The sequence below is a fragment of the Malaclemys terrapin genome, chromosome 20 (genome assembly GCF_027887155.1).
Source record: "Malaclemys terrapin pileata isolate rMalTer1 chromosome 20, rMalTer1.hap1, whole genome shotgun sequence".
Taxonomy (NCBI): domain Eukaryota; kingdom Metazoa; phylum Chordata; order Testudines; family Emydidae; genus Malaclemys; species Malaclemys terrapin.
In genome coordinates, this window is record NC_071524.1 from 15,045,874 (window position 1) to 15,062,167 (window position 16,294).

Genomic DNA, 16,294 nt, shown 5'->3' on the forward strand with positions numbered 1-16,294 from the left:
CTCTGAGCTGCTGCGACTAGACGCAGAACAGGGATCCTGGAAGCGAACTAGCAACAGGTAAGAGGGGAGGGAGCCCCTCCTCTGGGGCGGGGGCTGCAGGGGGATGGGGATCTCCCAGCCCTAGGGATGGGGGCGGGTCTGTAGAGGGGAGGCTGGATGGGGCAGTGGGAGGGGATCAGGGCAAGGGGTGGAGGGTCTCGGGAGGAGGGTCTGGATAGGAGGATGGAGAAAGGAGGGTGTGGTCTGGAGAGAATTGGGGTGTCTAGAAAGGGGAGATGGGGGACTGTAGGGGGTTCTGGGGGAGGCTTCGGGGGGCCTGGGCAGATGGGGTCCATGAAGATTCCAGACAGAGGGGGCGGGGGTCTGAAGGGTGGGGCAGTCTGTGGCTGGCAGGAGGGAGGGGGGCTGGTCAATCTATCTCTCCACCCCCCTCCCAGCCTCACACTTCCATCTGGATCATTCCTCTGGGCTGGTCCTTTTCAGCCCTTGTACATTTGTGTTGCTATTAGGTGTATTATGGTAGCACCTTGGCATCCCAGTATTGGATCAGGCCCCCCTTAGGCCAGGTGCTGTACAGACCCAGAACAAAAAGACGATCCCAACATAAATACTATCATGTAGCGCTTTCCTGTTGACGATTCCCATTTGCACCGTCATGTCTGGACGGGATCAAATCTGTCCCACAGGGTCATTTTGAAGTTCCCGAATGGACGTGTTTGGAATTGTTATTCCGTGAACAGGTTCGAATGTTCGGTTTTGGGGACACAGCCCGGATTTCCCGTGGGCAGGGCAATCCCATGTGCTTCCCCAGCTCCTGATCCTGCCGTGGGCCCAGCACCCCCCACTCACTCCGCCTGCGGCTCGCTGATTTCAGCAGGAGCGGAGGGGCTCTCAGCGCCACCCAGGAGGCAGTTGGAACTAGTTAGGGCAGGGGGGACTTGGCACGCAACAGGATCAAACCCTAAATGTGGCCACCTACAAAGGAGCCGGCTTTCCATCTGGCTACGTGTGAAATGGACCCATGTCGCCGGCTGGGAGCCGGTCTGTGGGGCTGGGAGATGAACCCCGGAGAGAGGGAGTAACTTGCCCAAGGTTACGCAATGAATCAGTGGCAGAGCTGGAACCAGGCCCGTTGCCCTGGTCCTTCCTGGGTCCTAATGTTGTGTGGGGATCATAGGTGCGGTCTGGCCAAAGCACAGGGCGGCCCTGCTAAATTTCAGGTCTGGGGTTTACAAGGGTGGTTTCTTTAGTTTGCAGATCTGAGTAGTGGTTAGAGCAGGGTGGGGGGACTGGGAGTCAGGACTCCTAGGATCTACCCCCAACTCTGGGAGGGGAGTGGTGTCTACTGGTTAGAACAGGTGACTGGGAGCCAGGACTCCTGGGTTCTTTCCTCAGCTCTGGGAGGGGAGGGGTGGTCTGTGAGTTAGAGCAGGGGGGACTGGGACTCATGGTCCTCGGTTTTATTCCTCAGCACTGCCACTGGCTGGCTGTGACCTTCCCCGCCACTCTGTGCCTCAGTTTCCCTCCCTGTAAAATGGGGATAATGATCCTTCACAGGAGATTCAGAAACATCTCTAAGGCGTTCTGAGATCCCTGGATGATGGTCTCTGAGTCGCCGCACGACGGATAATGTGTTCAGCGGAAGTTACAGTGCAGGGGAGTTTAGAACCACAGCGAGTCAGTGCCCTGCGCTGGCGCCGCTCATCCAAGGAGCGCTGAGCTCCTCCCGGCTCTGCCCAGCGCTATACTCCCCATGTTACAGATGGGGAAACTGAGGCGCAGAGCGTGGCAGGGACTTGCCCAAGGTCACCCAGTGAATCTGTGTGGGAGCTGGAAGGAGAATCCGGGACTCCTGGGAGTACTGACTCTAAGCCCCTCTCCCGCCCACACTTGCTCATCTATAAGGATGAGCTCTCCCCACATGTAGTGCTCCTGCCCTGCTCCCCACAGCGCCCCCTGCTGGGAGAGGCTGGGACTGGAGTAGCCGAGAGCTCCGCCCACACCCAGCTCCTGCCCTGCTCCCCACAGCGCCCCCTGCTGGGAGAACCTTTGCATAAGGTTCACTGCATCTAATTAGGCGTCATTTGAAGCAGCTCCGTTGGATTGTGGAAGGAGCGAAATTGAGCTCCAAGCCACCCTAAAAATGCCCCATTGGGGTCCCCTATTTAGACCCCGAGATTCCGTGGACTCCCTTTATAACTCAGGAGACACCCACATGCTGGGGGGGGAGGGGAAGAAGGGACACGGTCCTGTCCCATCACCGGCTCGTAGTAGGGAGCGAGGGAGGTCTGCCTGGTAGAAGGGGATTGATCCGGGGATGGGATGGAGGCGGGGTCTCATCAAGGGTTAATCGACCCCGGGCTGCAGGCCGGTCCGTCCCCGCCTCACGCAGACCTGGGGTGTTTATTATTTTCCTGGCAATCAGCCAGTGGAGGGGCGCTTGGCTGGTGCTCCGGCTCACGTCCCCAGAGAGCAGACAGCGCATCAGGTGGTTGAGTCATTGCCGGAAGTTGAGGCCTGGCCCTCGCGCCTCGGGGCTGCGGCTGAGTCTGTTGCTATTGCTGTGACGGCGGAAAGCGCCCAGATGCTATGGGGATGGGCAGCAATGACATAACACACTAAGACCGATGCTCTTGTCCCTTCACCGTAAGGATCTCTCTCAGCGCTTCAGCCTCCCCTGTCCTTCCTCTCAGGAGGGCCGTAGGAGCCCTGTTTTCCAGCTGGGGAAACCGAGGCACAAGGAAACGCTGGGATTTGCCTGAAAGGTCACACAGCACGTCAGTGGCAGAGGCCAGAACTGAGTGCAGTCATCGTGAGTCCGTGTCCACCCCGTCCTCACCGCTCTAACCGCTAGGCGCCACTCTGCGGCCTATGTCTTGCTCCTACCTGCTTGAACCATTAGGCAAAACTCCCTGTCCAAATGGGGAACAGAACCCGGGAGTCCCTGCTGAGCTCCCCCACCCTGCTCCCTGTAACACAGCGCCCCCTAGCACCGCACAGGGGCTGGCACGGAGAGGGGAGAGCGCCCCCTACTGAGCCCCCACCCTGCTCCCTGTGGCACAGCGCCCCCTTGCACCGCACAGGGGCTGGCACGGAGAGGGGAGAGCGCCCCCTACTGAGCCCCCACCCTGCTCCCTGCAGCACAGCGCCCCTAGCGTCACATTGTGGTCAGCACTGACTGTGAGGAGAGACGTATCAGAGGGGGAGCCGTGTTAGTCTGGGTCTGTAAAAAGCAACAGAGGGTCCTGTGGCACCTTCTAGACTAAAAGACGTATTGGAGCATAAGCTTTCGTGGGTGAATGCCCACTTCGTCAGATGCATGTGAGGAGAGAGCGCCCCCTACTGAGCTCCCATCCCCGCTCCCTGCGGCACAGCGCCCCCTAGTGCCCCATTGGGCTCAGTACTGGGAAGGAAGAGCGCCCCCTCTTGATACACCCGCGTCACTGTTTGCAGCAAGGGGCTTCCCGGGCAGATGTGAGGATGCCTTTCTCCAGGCTCTGCCTCTGCTCCATATTCCCTGGCCTGTAGTAATCCCGCCGGGGAGGCACAGCCCCAGGGCTGACACCCCCTGTCATCCTGCCCCACCTCCTCTCCCCCGCAGAGCCCTCATTAGGAGGCAGCGGATTGCAGCTGCTCGCTTGTTGTGCGCTGCGAGGTGTGCAAACAGCTCCTGTGGTGCTGGTCGGCCCCCCCACCCCCCCCAGCGAGGCATGTTAAAAATAGCCTGTCACTGGTTCCCCCTGCCACCCAGGAAAGGGGGCGTGTTGTGGCTGTGAGTGGGGAGGGTATTTGGCAAATCTCTCTCCATACATTAGCAGAGGCGAAGTAACACCTGAGCATCTTGGCATAACAGGAGGCCGTAGGGGAACGGATTTAGATCTAGCAGCGAGGCGGCAGGGGGCTGGAGTTCTGGCCTGGTTCTGACCCATGTCAGTGTTGTGGGTTTGGCCCTGGCAGTGCCGGGGTCTGCTTCAGATGAGGGGTGGGTGGGTTGGTTGAAACAGACAGGGGCGAAAATCTGATCAGGGACAACGAAAGACAAATACAGAGGAAGTGTGAAAGGCGCTCTGAGGAACGATGGGACGCGGGAGATCTGGAGGCAATTCCTCGCTCTTCCCCAGACTCCCTCGGTGACCACGGACCAGTCGCTGCGGTGCTCTGTGCCTCGGTTTACCCATCTGTAAAATGAGGAAAACAGCCCTTCCTTTGTCTGTTTAGCTCTTTGGGGCAGGGACTGTCTTTCGCTCTGTCTGTGCAGTGCCCTGTTCGCGGTTGGGGTCTGTGCAGTGCCCGGCACAACAGGGGCCCTGATCTCGGTCGGGGTCTGTGCAGCGCCTGGCACAATGGGTCTTGATCCCTGATCAGGGCATCTAGATGCTAGCTGAACAGAGTCAAAACCCATCTAACCTGGTCTCCCGTCTCCGACAACTCCCAGCACAGGCTGCAACAGAGGAAAGGGTCAGAACCCAGCAGTAGCAGACGTGGGACAGTCTGCCCCTCACCCCGACCTCTCACAGAGATCAGCAGAAATCCTGAAGCGGGAGGTTTCTCTCCCTGTCTGGATTTACTCCTTCCCAATGAATCGTTTCCAGATAAGGAACAGAACCAAACTCAAATTCAACTCTTTATGGTTGGAGCCTTCCATTGTATTCCGGGGAGGGCTGTGAAGGACACCGTGAGAGAGAGAATTAAAGAGTTGATTTAAAATAAAAATCATGAGTGAAAGCAAACAGCCCTTACAATCGAACCAGCCCCTGCGTGGATACTCACCGTCATCAGTCCCGGCCCGTGAAGAATGGACCGAAAATCCTCTTGCTAACAGCACCCCGATGCAGACGAGTGCCCTGCTCGAAAACCAGGGTACTGCCTTTCCCTAGCCAATTATAACAACACCCCTTCATGAATTAAACCTGCCTTCAACCCAGTCTGTATTTTGGCTGCCGTATTTAAGCCGGGCCCCCAAATATTACCTACTTCTTTATTGGCTGTCGTCCAACATCGTTTGAATTCTCGTTTGTGTCGATGCAAATGCTGCAGTTGCTACTGTTCCGAGACACCCCCAAATTCCCCTACAACACCGGCCAGAAACGCCCACCCCCAGGTCACGTCTTGCCTCGCTTTTATTAATCCCTCTTGTTCACACTTAGCTTTAATAATATGGAGCCCAAAGGCCTGCTCTGTACTTGCATTTCAGCACGTTTTCAATTAGCAGACGCCTACGCCATTTTATAGGGACAGTCCCGATTTTGAGTCTTTTTCTTATCTAGGCTCCTATTACCCCCCTACCCCCTGTCCCGATTTTTCACACTTGCTGTCTGGTCACCCTATAGGAGGCCTCAACTCTCCTGCCCCGGCAGATTCTTGTTCTCCGTATCAAAGTCCGACCCCTTTTTGACTCGTGCCCGTGTGACGCTGGGTTGTCGGCAGCGGGGCTGAGACCTGCGACTTCTGGATCTTAATGCGTGAGCCGCTCCGTCTCCTGTCTGAGCTAAACGTCCCTGCTCACTTAAGTAAGGCTCCAGCAGGCTCAATCGCCTGCATGTGGTCACCACTAGAGGGCAACCGAGCGCCACCCAGAGGCGGTGTTGGTTGCATTAAGTTTCCATCCTCAGTGTCATCCAGTGGCAGTGAGTTCCTCAGGCGGATGTCTCGTGTGGAAAAGCATTTCCTGGTGTTGGGTTTGAATCCCCACATTAGTTCCATCACCTGTCGCTGAGTGATGAGGCGGGGGGTCCCTGCCCAAGCTCCCTTCTCTCTCCTGGGCACAGTATATCTCATGTCCCCTCCTATTCACGCCTCTCTAATGTAACACTCCCAGTCATTTCAGTCTCTCTTCATATGTTTTTCCCCCCCCCGATCTTTCTCCATCTGTCTGTGACCCCCCCTCCATCCCTCCCAACCCAGCACTCCCCTCCATCCTTCCAGGGACCCCCTTTCTCCCCCCCAACACCTCCGATCACTCTTCATCTATCCATCCAGGACACACCTCCCCTCCATAAATAAATGCCAGTCCCTTCTAGTCCTAGACACTATGCTGAGCTCACCAACCAATAGGATTTGTATACAAACCCTGGTGGAGAGTTGCCCAGTGGCCCAGGAGATTTAGACACCCCCAGCATGGGTGACGTGTCTAAGCCCCCTAGGCTGGAAATCTCAGCCTTCGTCTGCCACTTGCAGGGCTCTGGACACAAGTGTAGCTGCTTTACGTCGCCCCCTGCAGGTGATCCAGGAGAGGCCGTAAGCGGAGCCCGTGCCCTGTGAGTTCCCGAAGGCACTCGCCCTCCGCCGGGGAGCCTGCAGGATGGCAGCCAACGGCACAGTGGGGCCCGAGTCGCAGGAGATGCAGCGCCGCGTGGATCAGATCACAGATGAGGTGAGCAGGGACGAGGGTGCTGGGGCCAGCTCTAGCATCCCAGAGCGCCTGGCGTGTGAATACCCCCACTGCGGAAACTGAGGCACCGAGAGAGGAAGTGACTTGGGCAAGGCCAGACTGCAAGTCAGTGGCAGAGTCCTGACTCCAGCCTGCCTGCTCTAACCACTAGCCCCCGCTCCCCTTGCAGAGCTGGGGAGAGAACCCAGGCATCCTGACTCCAGCCTGCCTGCTCTAACCCACTAGCCCCCGTTCCCCTCCCAGAGCAGGGGAGAGAACCCAGGAGTCCTGACTCCCAGGCCCCTCGCCCCACCCACGGGCAAATGCTCCCACCTAGGGGAACAGGGGAAGGATGGGGCCAGAGAGAACAAAGGGATCTGAACTGCCTTGCGGGGACTAGAGCGAGGCCCAGGTGGAGGGGAAGGAAATCCCGGCCCCTGCCCCTGATGGCGACTGCTGGGGTGAAAATGGCAACTGGGGAGGTGGCAGCTCCTGAACCGGGCGCTTAGTCACTGGGAACCGAGCTCCCGAGCCCCTGCGGAGCAGAGAATACGGCGGTCACCGAAAGGCCATTGGGAAGCAGCTGGTGACTGCGAGCCTTGTTCCCCTTTCAGACGGGCTCCGCCCAGCAGGTGGTGAATTCACCCCCTCCTAGGGCACACAGAGGGCAGCGGATGGGCCGGGCAGGAGCCAAGGGATTTGGGGGCTGCCCCACGGCAGGACAACCGCTGGCAGGGAGCTCATTTTAGGGGGCCCAGGAGGGGACAGATTCAGTGAGCGCAGGGCAGACACCTCTCTGGGTCTCTCAATGCAAAGCCCACATGGACAGTAACAGCCACACAATGGGGATCAGGGCCCTGTCGTGCTGGGCGTCATCCAGACACACAGTGACCGAGATCAGGGCCCCGTTGTGCCGGGCGCCGCCCAGACCCACAGTGACCGAGATCAGGGCCCCGTCGCGCCGGGCGCTGCCCAGACACACAGTGACCGAGATCAGGGCCCCGTTGTGCCGGGCGCCACCCAGACCCACAGTGACCGAGATCAGGGCCCCGTCGCGCCGGGCGCTGCGCAGACACAGTGACCGAGATCAGGGCCCCGTCGGGCCGGGTGCTGCCCAGACACACAGTGACCGAGATCAGGGCCCCGTCGGGCCGGGTGCTGCCCAGACTCACAGTGACCGAGATCAGGGCCCCATTGCGCCGGGCGCTGCCCAGACACACAGTGACCGAGATCAGGGCCCCGTCGCGCCGGGCGCTGCCCAGACACACAGTGACCGAGATCAGGGCCCCGTCGGGCCGGGTGCCGCCCAGACACATCACAAGGACCTAGAGAGCTTTCAGTCTAAATAGACAGGAGAAGGATTATCATCCATTTTTTACAGGTGGGGAAACTGAGGCACACTCACTCACCCAAGGTCTTGTGGGGAGTTGGTGGCTGAGACAGAAATCAAACCCAGATCCCCTGAGTCCCAGCGTAACATCGTAACCACGAGGTTGGCGGGCCAGCCTGCCTCCCCTCCATAACATCCCCCCCACTGCACCCCACCCCACGTGCTCTTCTCTAGTTACTTTCATTCTGCAGAGCATTTTCAGGAGAGCTCATGCAGGGAAGGCGCTTTCTGCAAGAAGGCTTGCGGTGGTTTTGCTGCGCTGTTGAAGGGCCGTGCCCCAGAGGTAGCTGCAATTCAGTCGTCTGCCCCGTATGCAGCACTGAGCTCCTCAGTGGGGGCTGCGTTTCTTGTACCAACACCCTGTTCTCTGTTCTCCCCTGCAGTCGCTGGAGAGCACCCGTCGGATGCTGCATATGGTGGAAGAGGTAAGAACTGAGGCAGGACCCCAGGGGTGATGGGGGGTGGTCCCTTGGCACCCCCTTTAATACAGAGATGTGCAGCAGCTGATAGCAAAGGCAGCTGTACCTTGGGGCTGGTAAACTGGAGTCCCAGTTGGAACTGATCAGGGCACTGCTGTGGGGAAGCTCACAGCATCAGAGAGCTCAGCCAGGAACAGGAAGGGCTCTCTTGTGGGGAAGTTCACTGCACCAGAGTCTTCAGCCTGGTATTGGCAGGGCACTGCTGTAGGGAAGCTCACAGCTGTGGAATCCCTGGCTGGGCACTGTTGTGGGGAAGCTCACAGCACTGGAATTCCTGGCAGGGCACTGCTGTGGGGAAGCTCACAGCACTGGAATTCCTGGCAGGGCACTGCTGTGGGGAAGCTCACAGCACCAGAGTCCCTGGCTGGGCACTGCTGTGGGGAAGCTCCCAGCATTGGCGTTCGTGGCAGGGCACTGCTGCAGAGAAGCTCACAGCACCAGAGTCCCTGGCTGGGCACTGCTGTGGGGAAGCTCCCAGCATTGGCATTCCTGGCAGGGCACTGCTGTGGGGAAGCTCCCAGCATTGGCGTTCCTGGCAGGGCACTGCTGTGGGAAAGCTCCCAGCATTGGCGTTCGTGGCAGGGCACTGCTGCAGAGAAGCTCACAGCACCAGAGTCCCTGGCAGGGCACTGCTGTGGGGAAGCTCACAGCCTCTGGCATCAGAGCGCTGTTCTGAGGTTGGTGTCACAGTGGCTGGGCCGGGGTTTGCTAACACTGCCCCCCCCCCCCCCTTACCTCCTCTCCCATCGCAGAGCAAAGACGCTGGGATCCAGATCTTGGTGATGCTGGATGAACAGGGAGGTGAGGAAGAGGCTGGGGTGGGGGGGGGCGGGAGGAGCAGGACACAGCCAGTGTGTGCCTGGGAGGGGGGGGGACACTCCCAGACCTCCCCCCCAATCAGGTCACTCCTGTCACAGACCCGCCTGGTTGGATCAGCACCGGCTCCAGCTTAAGGCTGGGTCCCCCTGAGTTCTGCTGGACCCAGGTTCCTGAGACCCCGCTGCCCCCACCCGCAGCCCTTGGCTGTGCGGCTCCCAGGGGCGTTGGGGGGGGGGGACCAGTTCTAGGGAAGGGGCAGAGCTGGCTCACCACATGAGAGAGCAGGGGTGGGACCCAGCTCCAATATCACCCCCCCTCCCCGTAACTCACAGCCATGGTGACTGGAGTCCAAGGACACTGCTGTGGGGAAGCTCACAGCACTGAATTCTCAGTGCGGGTGGGAGGGGCGCTCTCCATTGGCTCCCCATTGCCCCCCCATTACTCTCATCTGGGAGGAGCGAACCCCAACCCCGTAGCTTATTTGTACCTGGAAGTGAACCTCAAGACCTGAACTCCCCTGGTACCCCCAACTCCCCCATTACCCCACCTTGGGTTCATGCATCCTGAGACAGCCCCGGGCTCCTCCTACCTGGGGGCAGGTCCAGGTGAAGACTCAATCCATTGCCAACCTAGAGCCTGCCCCCCCCACAGGCTCCCCCATAGACTCCCCCAGCCCTACGGCCTCGTCTGCCTCCCCAACACCCTGCCCCATAGACTCCCCCAGCCCTACGGCCTCGTCTGCCTCCCCAACACCCTGCCCCATAGACTCCCCCAGCCCTACGGCTTCATCTGCCTCCCCAACACCCTGCCCCATGGATTCGCCCAGTCCTATGTCCTCATCTGCTCTCCCACTGTCCCCCAGCCTTACGGCCTCATCTGCCCCCCAACACCCTGCCCCACAGACTCCCCCAGCCCTACGGCCTCTCTGCCCCCCTGGCCCCAGCACTCACCTGCCCCTCACCCCCTCTCCAGAACAGCTGGACCGGATTGACGAGGGGCTGGACCAGATCAACCAGGACATGAAGGAGGCGGAGAAGAACCTGACAGACATGGCCAAGTGCTGCGGCATCTGCGTCTGCCCCTGTGCCAAGTAGGTGCCCCCCCCGCCCCCCGCCTGGAAGGGGAGACACCCCTGTGATCTGCTGCCCCATCACCTCCGCCCTGCCGGTCCCAGCCCCATGTGACAACGCAGCCTCCCCACACCCCTGCATCTCAGGGCGCCAGGGGGGCATGGGACAGCCCTGTGGGATCAGACCCCAGCTGGGTTTGGGGGGCTGCCCCGTGGGATCTGACCCCAGCCAGGTTTTGGGGGGCAGCCCTGTGGGATCAGACTCCAGCTGGGTTTGGGGGCAGCCCTGTGGGACCAGACCCCGGCTGGGTTTTGGGGGGCTGCCCTGTGGGATCTGACCCCAGCCAGGGAAAAGGGGGCACCTGGCTGCCCTGGTTGGGGTCAGACCCCCCAGGCCTAGGTCTCACCGGCTCCCCCCATCCTTGTTTTACGGAGGCTGAAGAACATCAAGGCCAGTGAGGCGTACAAGGCGGTCTGGGGCAACACCCAGGACGGGGTGGTCTCCACGCAGCCCTCGCGGGTGGCAGACGAAAGAGAGCAGATGGTCATGAGCGGCGACTACATCCACAGGTAGGACCAGCAGGACCTGCCCCCAGGCACCTCCAGGGGGCTGAGCCCAGCTGGGCCCCCTTGGGCTGGGAGCCCATCGGCTGGTGTCCCACTGGAAGGCAAGGGAGTGGGGTGGGTGGCTCAGGAAGAGGTACTCTCGCTGGGGGAGACCCCAAACCCCTTAGGTTATTTGCATCTGGGGGGGCCTCACGACCTGACCCCCCCCACCCCAGGTTCTTGAGACAGTCCGGTGGGGTTCTGGACCATCAGAGACTCAATGTTTCAGCGTGGTGTTAGGGGGCAGGATGGGGGGCTCAGTAGGGGGTGCTCTCCTCTCAAAGTTGGTGCTGGCCTCGATGGAGAGGGGCTCGGAAAAGACGGCCTGGCTGGGGAGCGGTCCTGAATGGGGACGGAGCGGGAATCCAAGGTCTAATAAAGCCCATAGAGATGCAGTCGCTGGCTAAACCTCTCCCCCTAGTGGCTGCAGCCTGCATAGAGGATAACAGCCTGCTACTGCCCCCTCGCAGAGGGAGCTACTCCCTTAGCCCAGGTGGCAGAGAGGCTGGTGCGGTTAGTGCTTAGGGTCAGAGCAGGACGCTCCCCACCTTACGGGGAGGGGCCGGATCTTCCAGAATAACGAATGACGCGCGGGAGGACGAGATGGAGGAGAACCTGGTGCAGGTGGGAAGCATCCTGGGCAACTTGAAGAGCATGGCGCTGGACGTGGGCAACGAGATTGACATCCAGAACAAGCAGGTGGACAAGATCATGGAGAAGGTGAGCGCCGCGCGGCCACACGCCCGCCTGGAGACGCAGCCTTTGGGCAGGAGCCCGGTTGCCTGCAGGGGGCGACAAAGGAGTGGGATGCTGGAGGGGGCTGCCCCATGGGATCTGACCCCAGCCAGGTTTTGGGGGGCAGCCCTGTGGGATCAGACTCCAGCTGGGTTTGGGGGCAGCCCTGTGGGACCAGACCCCGGCTGGGTTTTGGGGGGCTGGAGATGGGACAGTGTCTGGCCCCCACTAAGGAGCCAGGCTGAGAACCCCCCTCCAGCTCGGTTCACTGCTCGGCCGCCAGCTGCTGCCCGGCCCAAGGAGGGTGGGCACGCTCACCCGGTGCCACGCGCTTGTGAATCGTGCGCTGCATCCCGCGCCAGCTGGCGGATAATGGCCCGGCTACTGCTGCTGGCCGAAGGAGCGACTCCCTCCTTGAATTCAAGGTGCAGAGAAAGGCTGCTAGGAGCGTGGGGGGAAGGGAGGAGTGGAGCCCGGCAAAACGCAGGCCGAGCGGGGAGCTGAGGGCTGTCTAGAAATACCCCAGGAAGATAAGGTCTGGAAGCTAAAGGCACCAGAAGAAATGGGATGAAATTGGTCTGTGATTGGCTGAGGCTGGAGATTAGAAGCAGGTTTCTAAGCACCGGAGGGTGGAGGGTTTGGGACAGTAGAAGGGCCGGGGGCTGGGGGGGGGGCAAACAACAAAACTGGGTCAAAGATGGAGCATGATCTGTGTCTGATGGGGTCAGCAGAGGATGGGATTGGAGGACCCAGCGACCCCTTTCCGGGGCCATGTTCAAGTGGGAGAGGGATGGGCTGGGCTTCCGAGCGGGGGCGTCCTGGGTTCGAAACCCCCTGGCGGCGGCTAGCGAGGGGGTAGGCCCAGCGCTCCCAGGTCGTCCCCGCCCGCCTGCTCGGGAACTAGGTTCTTAGGTTGCTGTGGGTGGGTTTGCAGCCCCTAACAGGGAGCCGTGGCCTCCCGAGTTGTCTCCTCCCCTCCACCTGGATCAGGGCATGAGCCCGTTCCACCACCGCCTCCTCTCCCCGCAGGTCACCGTGAACGAAGATCGCATCCAAGAAGCCAACACCCGGGCCAAGAAGATTCTAAAAAATGCCTGAGACGCCGCGCCACGTGCTGTCCCGCTTCGCTGCCCCCCCACCCCGGCTCCCGGTCGCAGCTGTCCGTCCGTCCGTCCGTCCCTGCTGTCCAACCTGCCCTGGAGTCTCTGGCGCCGTGCGTTAGGTGGAGCCGCGGATGTTCCGGGGGCGGGCGTAGGGTGTGTGCACTGCCATTGCACTTAGCGGATAACAGCCTTACTATTGCAGCCAGCTAGGGGAGCTCCTCCTGTAGCTCCAGTGGGAGAGGGCTGTCCCTGGGTGCTGAAGGTGATAGGCTTAGTGGCAGGTGGGGGGACGGAGTATGCTACAGACACGGTGGCGCCATGTGTTGTGGGGGGAAGGGATCTTTATATCCTCTTTGGGGTACACATGTGACCCCCCCCACCCACTGTAGGAAAGGCAGACCCCTGTGCATCATGCCCCAATGCAGTGACTCAGAAGGAGGAAGCGGCCCTGAACTTTCTCCCAGTCGGGGGGAATTTTTGGAGCGCGGCGTGTGGATATTTGGCTCTATTTTCAAACGGCCACAGCCCTGCCTCCCATGGGACCCTAATCTCCCCCACCCCTCCTCTTGTGATTGGGTCCTCATGCCCCGCACCCGCTCCTGCCACCCATGCCCCTACCCTGGAGGCTCCTCCCCCTGCCTGAGATGGGTTTTCCCAGGGGCAGATAATGAGTGCTGGGGGAGGGCCAGTCAGCTGTGGGATTGGGCAGGACTCTGCCGTCTGGAGAGAAATGGGGGTAGGGGAGGGGGTGAGAGGGAGACAGGGATTTTCTTGTGTGTTATCCCAGCCAACTTTGGGTTCTGAGCAGCCTATGATTTTATGAAGCATGTTAAACTGTGGAACTCCACGCCACAAGATATTAATAATCCCTAGATCTCAAAGCACTTTACAAAGGGGCGTGGTGGTGTCAGTAGCACTATCTCCATTTTACAGATGAGGAAACTGAGGCATAGAGAAGGGAAGCGACTTGCCCAAGCTCACCCAGCAGGCCAGTGGCAGAGCTGGGAATAGATCCCAGGTCTCCGGAGTCCCACTCCAGTGCTCTATCCACTAGGCCACGCTGTTCTGAAGAAAGCCCGTATATCAACTGACACAAATGCTTCAGTAGCAAAATGAAGCCAAACAGGATTGATGGGACAGCTGAATCAGAGAGGGATCAGGCTAGAGACTTGCCTGGTTCAATTCTCCACGCCATCCTTCCCTGTTAACCTGTGGAACCCCCCACCACTGGATACTTGCAAACATTTCATTAACTTACTGAAGAGAAACAGGAGTTATGGGAGAGATGAATCAGAGAATGGGAACTATAGGAGATTTCTCTGGTTCCGTTCCCTTTCCAGCCTTTCCTGGTCACTTGTGGAACTCCCCACCACAGGATATTCCAGAAGCAAACATTTCATTAACCAATTAAAGAGAAATAGGAGTAATGGGAGAGATGAATCAGAGAATGGGGACATCAGAGATTTCCCTGGTTCAGCTCCCCTTCCATCCTTTCCTGGCAACCTGTGGAACTCCCCACCACAGGATATTCCCGAAGCAAACATTTCACGAACTAAATGAAGGGAAATAGGACTGATGGGACGGCTGGATTGGGGAGGTGGGGGCGCATGCCGATGACTCCCTGGTTTCTATCCCTCTCTGTGTGTGTGTGTGTGTTTGGTTTTCAAACGTATCTGTCACTGTGACACCAAAGCCCCTGTCTGTGTGAGGGGCCCTCTTTATTTTTATCCGTGATGTAAGCGAGGTGATTTTTTTTTCCAAAGCACAATACAAAAAACAACAAAAAAAGGGAAAGCGCCTTTTTCTTTACAATAAACTCAAACCCCATGTCCAATTTGCCGGCCGGTAAATGCTCCAGAGGAGGGGGGTGCTGTCCCATAGCATTCTAGGAATATTGGGCTAAAAGAGACCTCCTTGGATCAGCTAATCCATCTCCCCCCGCGCTGAGACAGGACCAGGTAGCCCTGCCTCCCCTTAGAGTTCCTACTATCTACCTTAAATTCCCCTTGCTGCCGATTGGGACAGTTCCTTCTTGTCCTACCCACCATGGAGAGCAGTGGATCACCGTCCGCTTTATGTAGCTCTTAACGTAACTGACGCCTGTTCTCAGTTCTCCCCTCAACCATCTCTTCTCTAGACTAAACCTGCCCACTTCTTTCAGCCTTCCCTCCTGGGTCAGGTTTTCTAAACCTGTCCTCCTTTGGGTCAATCTCCTCCAGTTTGCCCTGAGGCTGCTCAGAGTGACACTGGGGACCAGGCAACTGATAGAACCCAGGAGTCCTGGCAGCTCCCAACCTCCCACTGCTCTAATGACTAGACCACTCATATCTGTGAGACCCACCCAATTGGCCCCTGGGCAGCATATTTATTCCATTGCCGTCCGGCCCTTAAGTAACAACAATCCGTAGCTCCAATACGGGGCTTACAAAGGAGGTCAGTATCATTATCCTTATTTTACAGATGGGGAAACTGAGGCACAGAGGGGTGCTATGACTCACCCAAGGTCACTGAGCAGGCCAGTGGCCGGGCCGGGAATCAAACCCACTAGCCCACGCTTTCTCCCCCAAAGCAAAGGTTTCAGTAACTAAATGAAGGCAACAGGATAGCTGAATCAGGGAATGAGGGCATCAATCGCGGCGTCAGTTTCTCCCGCCGGCCATCCCTGTTAAGCTGTGGAACCCTCTGCCACAGGATATTCCTGAAGCACAGGCAGTGTGGGGTCGGCGGAGCTGGGAATCAGAATCTCTGAGTCTTGGATCAAGCCCAGCAGCTGCTGAGAGTCATTCCAGTATTTGGAAAGAAACAATCCCCTCACTGTGCTCACATTAGCCCCACCCCACTCCCCCCCTGCCCCCCAAAGGGGGGGTCTTACCCTGACACAGTTTTTAAAGGTGCTTTTTATTGATTTCAGAGGGTTGGGGTTTTCTTAAAGTACATGGCTCTCCGCTCTCTGCTTCCAGCCCCGAACGGGCCCAGTGGGACGGGGGGAGAGGGGAACCAGCTATTCCAGACTGCCGTCTCATTTCTTCTGGGGGAAAGCGGCTCTGACCAGTGAGAAGACGGAGTAACAGGAGCCTGGAACGGCAAGAGAATGACTGGTAAGATTTTCAGAATAGAAAGAGAGGCCCAAGCCCTAAACCATACACCCCTGCCCCTGATGCACACGGAACCCAGGAGTCCTGGCTCCCAGCCCCCCTGCTCTAACCACTGAACCCCACTCTCCTCCCAGAGCTGGGAATAGAACCCAGGAGTCCTGGCTCCCAGACCCCCTGCTCTAACCACTGAACCCCACTCTCCTCCCAGAGCTGGGAATAGAACCCAGGAGTCCTGGCTCCCAGCCCCCCTGCTCTAACCACTGAACCCCACTCTCCTCCCAGAGCTGGGGATAGAACCCAGGAGTCCTGGCTCCCAGCCCCCCTGCTCTAACCACTGAACCCCACTCTCCTCCCAGAGCTGGGGATAGAACCCAGGAGTCCTGGCTCCCAGCCCCCCTGCTCTAACCACTGAACCCCACTCTCCTCCCAGAGCTGGGGAGAGAACCCAGGAGTCCTGCTTCCCACTTCTCCCTGTGCTAAAGCACTAGATTTTCTTCCCCTCCCAGAGCTGGGAACAGAACCGAAGGATCCTGATTCCCAGGGCCCCCCTGCTCTAACCACTAGGAAATGCTACAACACCCCACCTCATTCACAGCGAAATCTTTCCCCCTCAATACCTCTGCCAGTC

The 16,294-nt window shown here is 59.0% G+C and overlaps 3 protein-coding genes across 3 annotated transcripts in view; 2 read left to right on the top strand and 1 right to left on the bottom strand.

The window, feature by feature from the left end:
• Positions 1-15,647, top strand: LOC128826649 (synaptosomal-associated protein 25-like). The gene is made up of 8 exons (XM_054010050.1): positions 1-57; positions 6,221-6,373; positions 8,144-8,185; positions 8,992-9,040; positions 10,031-10,148; positions 10,563-10,697; positions 11,309-11,453; positions 12,498-15,647. Exons 2-8 carry the CDS (start codon positions 6,302-6,304, stop codon positions 12,564-12,566), a joined length of 630 nt encoding a protein of 209 aa, XP_053866025.1. The 5' UTR covers positions 1-57; positions 6,221-6,301; the 3' UTR covers positions 12,567-15,647.
• The window catches only part of LOC128826650 (cytochrome c oxidase subunit 7A2, mitochondrial), a 6,345-nt gene continuing 5,501 nt past the window's right edge, over positions 15,451-16,294 (bottom strand). The window contains exon 4 of the mRNA XM_054010051.1: positions 15,451-15,646. Within this exon, the coding sequence (XP_053866026.1) occupies positions 15,591-15,646 (56 nt within the window). The 3' untranslated portion in view covers positions 15,451-15,590. The remainder of the gene's footprint in view (positions 15,647-16,294) is intronic.
• Positions 15,580-16,294, top strand: part of LOC128826648 (ribonuclease Oy-like) — a 12,500-nt gene continuing 11,785 nt past the window's right edge. The window contains exon 1 of the mRNA XM_054010047.1: positions 15,580-15,669. Coding sequence (XP_053866022.1) covers positions 15,663-15,669 — 7 coding nt within the window. The 5' untranslated portion in view covers positions 15,580-15,662. The remainder of the gene's footprint in view (positions 15,670-16,294) is intronic.

What these genes read in the sequence shown, in the direction of transcription:
- LOC128826649 (XM_054010050.1), top strand. Translation starts at nt 6,302, where the DNA reads ATGGCAGCCAACGGCACAGTGGGGCCCGAGTCGCAGGAGATGCAGCGC. An exon ending in AGCGGCGACTACATCCACAG is followed by an intron (nt 10,698 to 11,308) that starts GTAGGACCAGCA and finishes CGGATCTTCCAG; the next exon opens with AATAACGAATGACGCGCGGG. An exon ending in TGGACAAGATCATGGAGAAG is followed by an intron (nt 11,454 to 12,497) that starts GTGAGCGCCGCG and finishes CTCTCCCCGCAG; the next exon opens with GTCACCGTGAACGAAGATCG.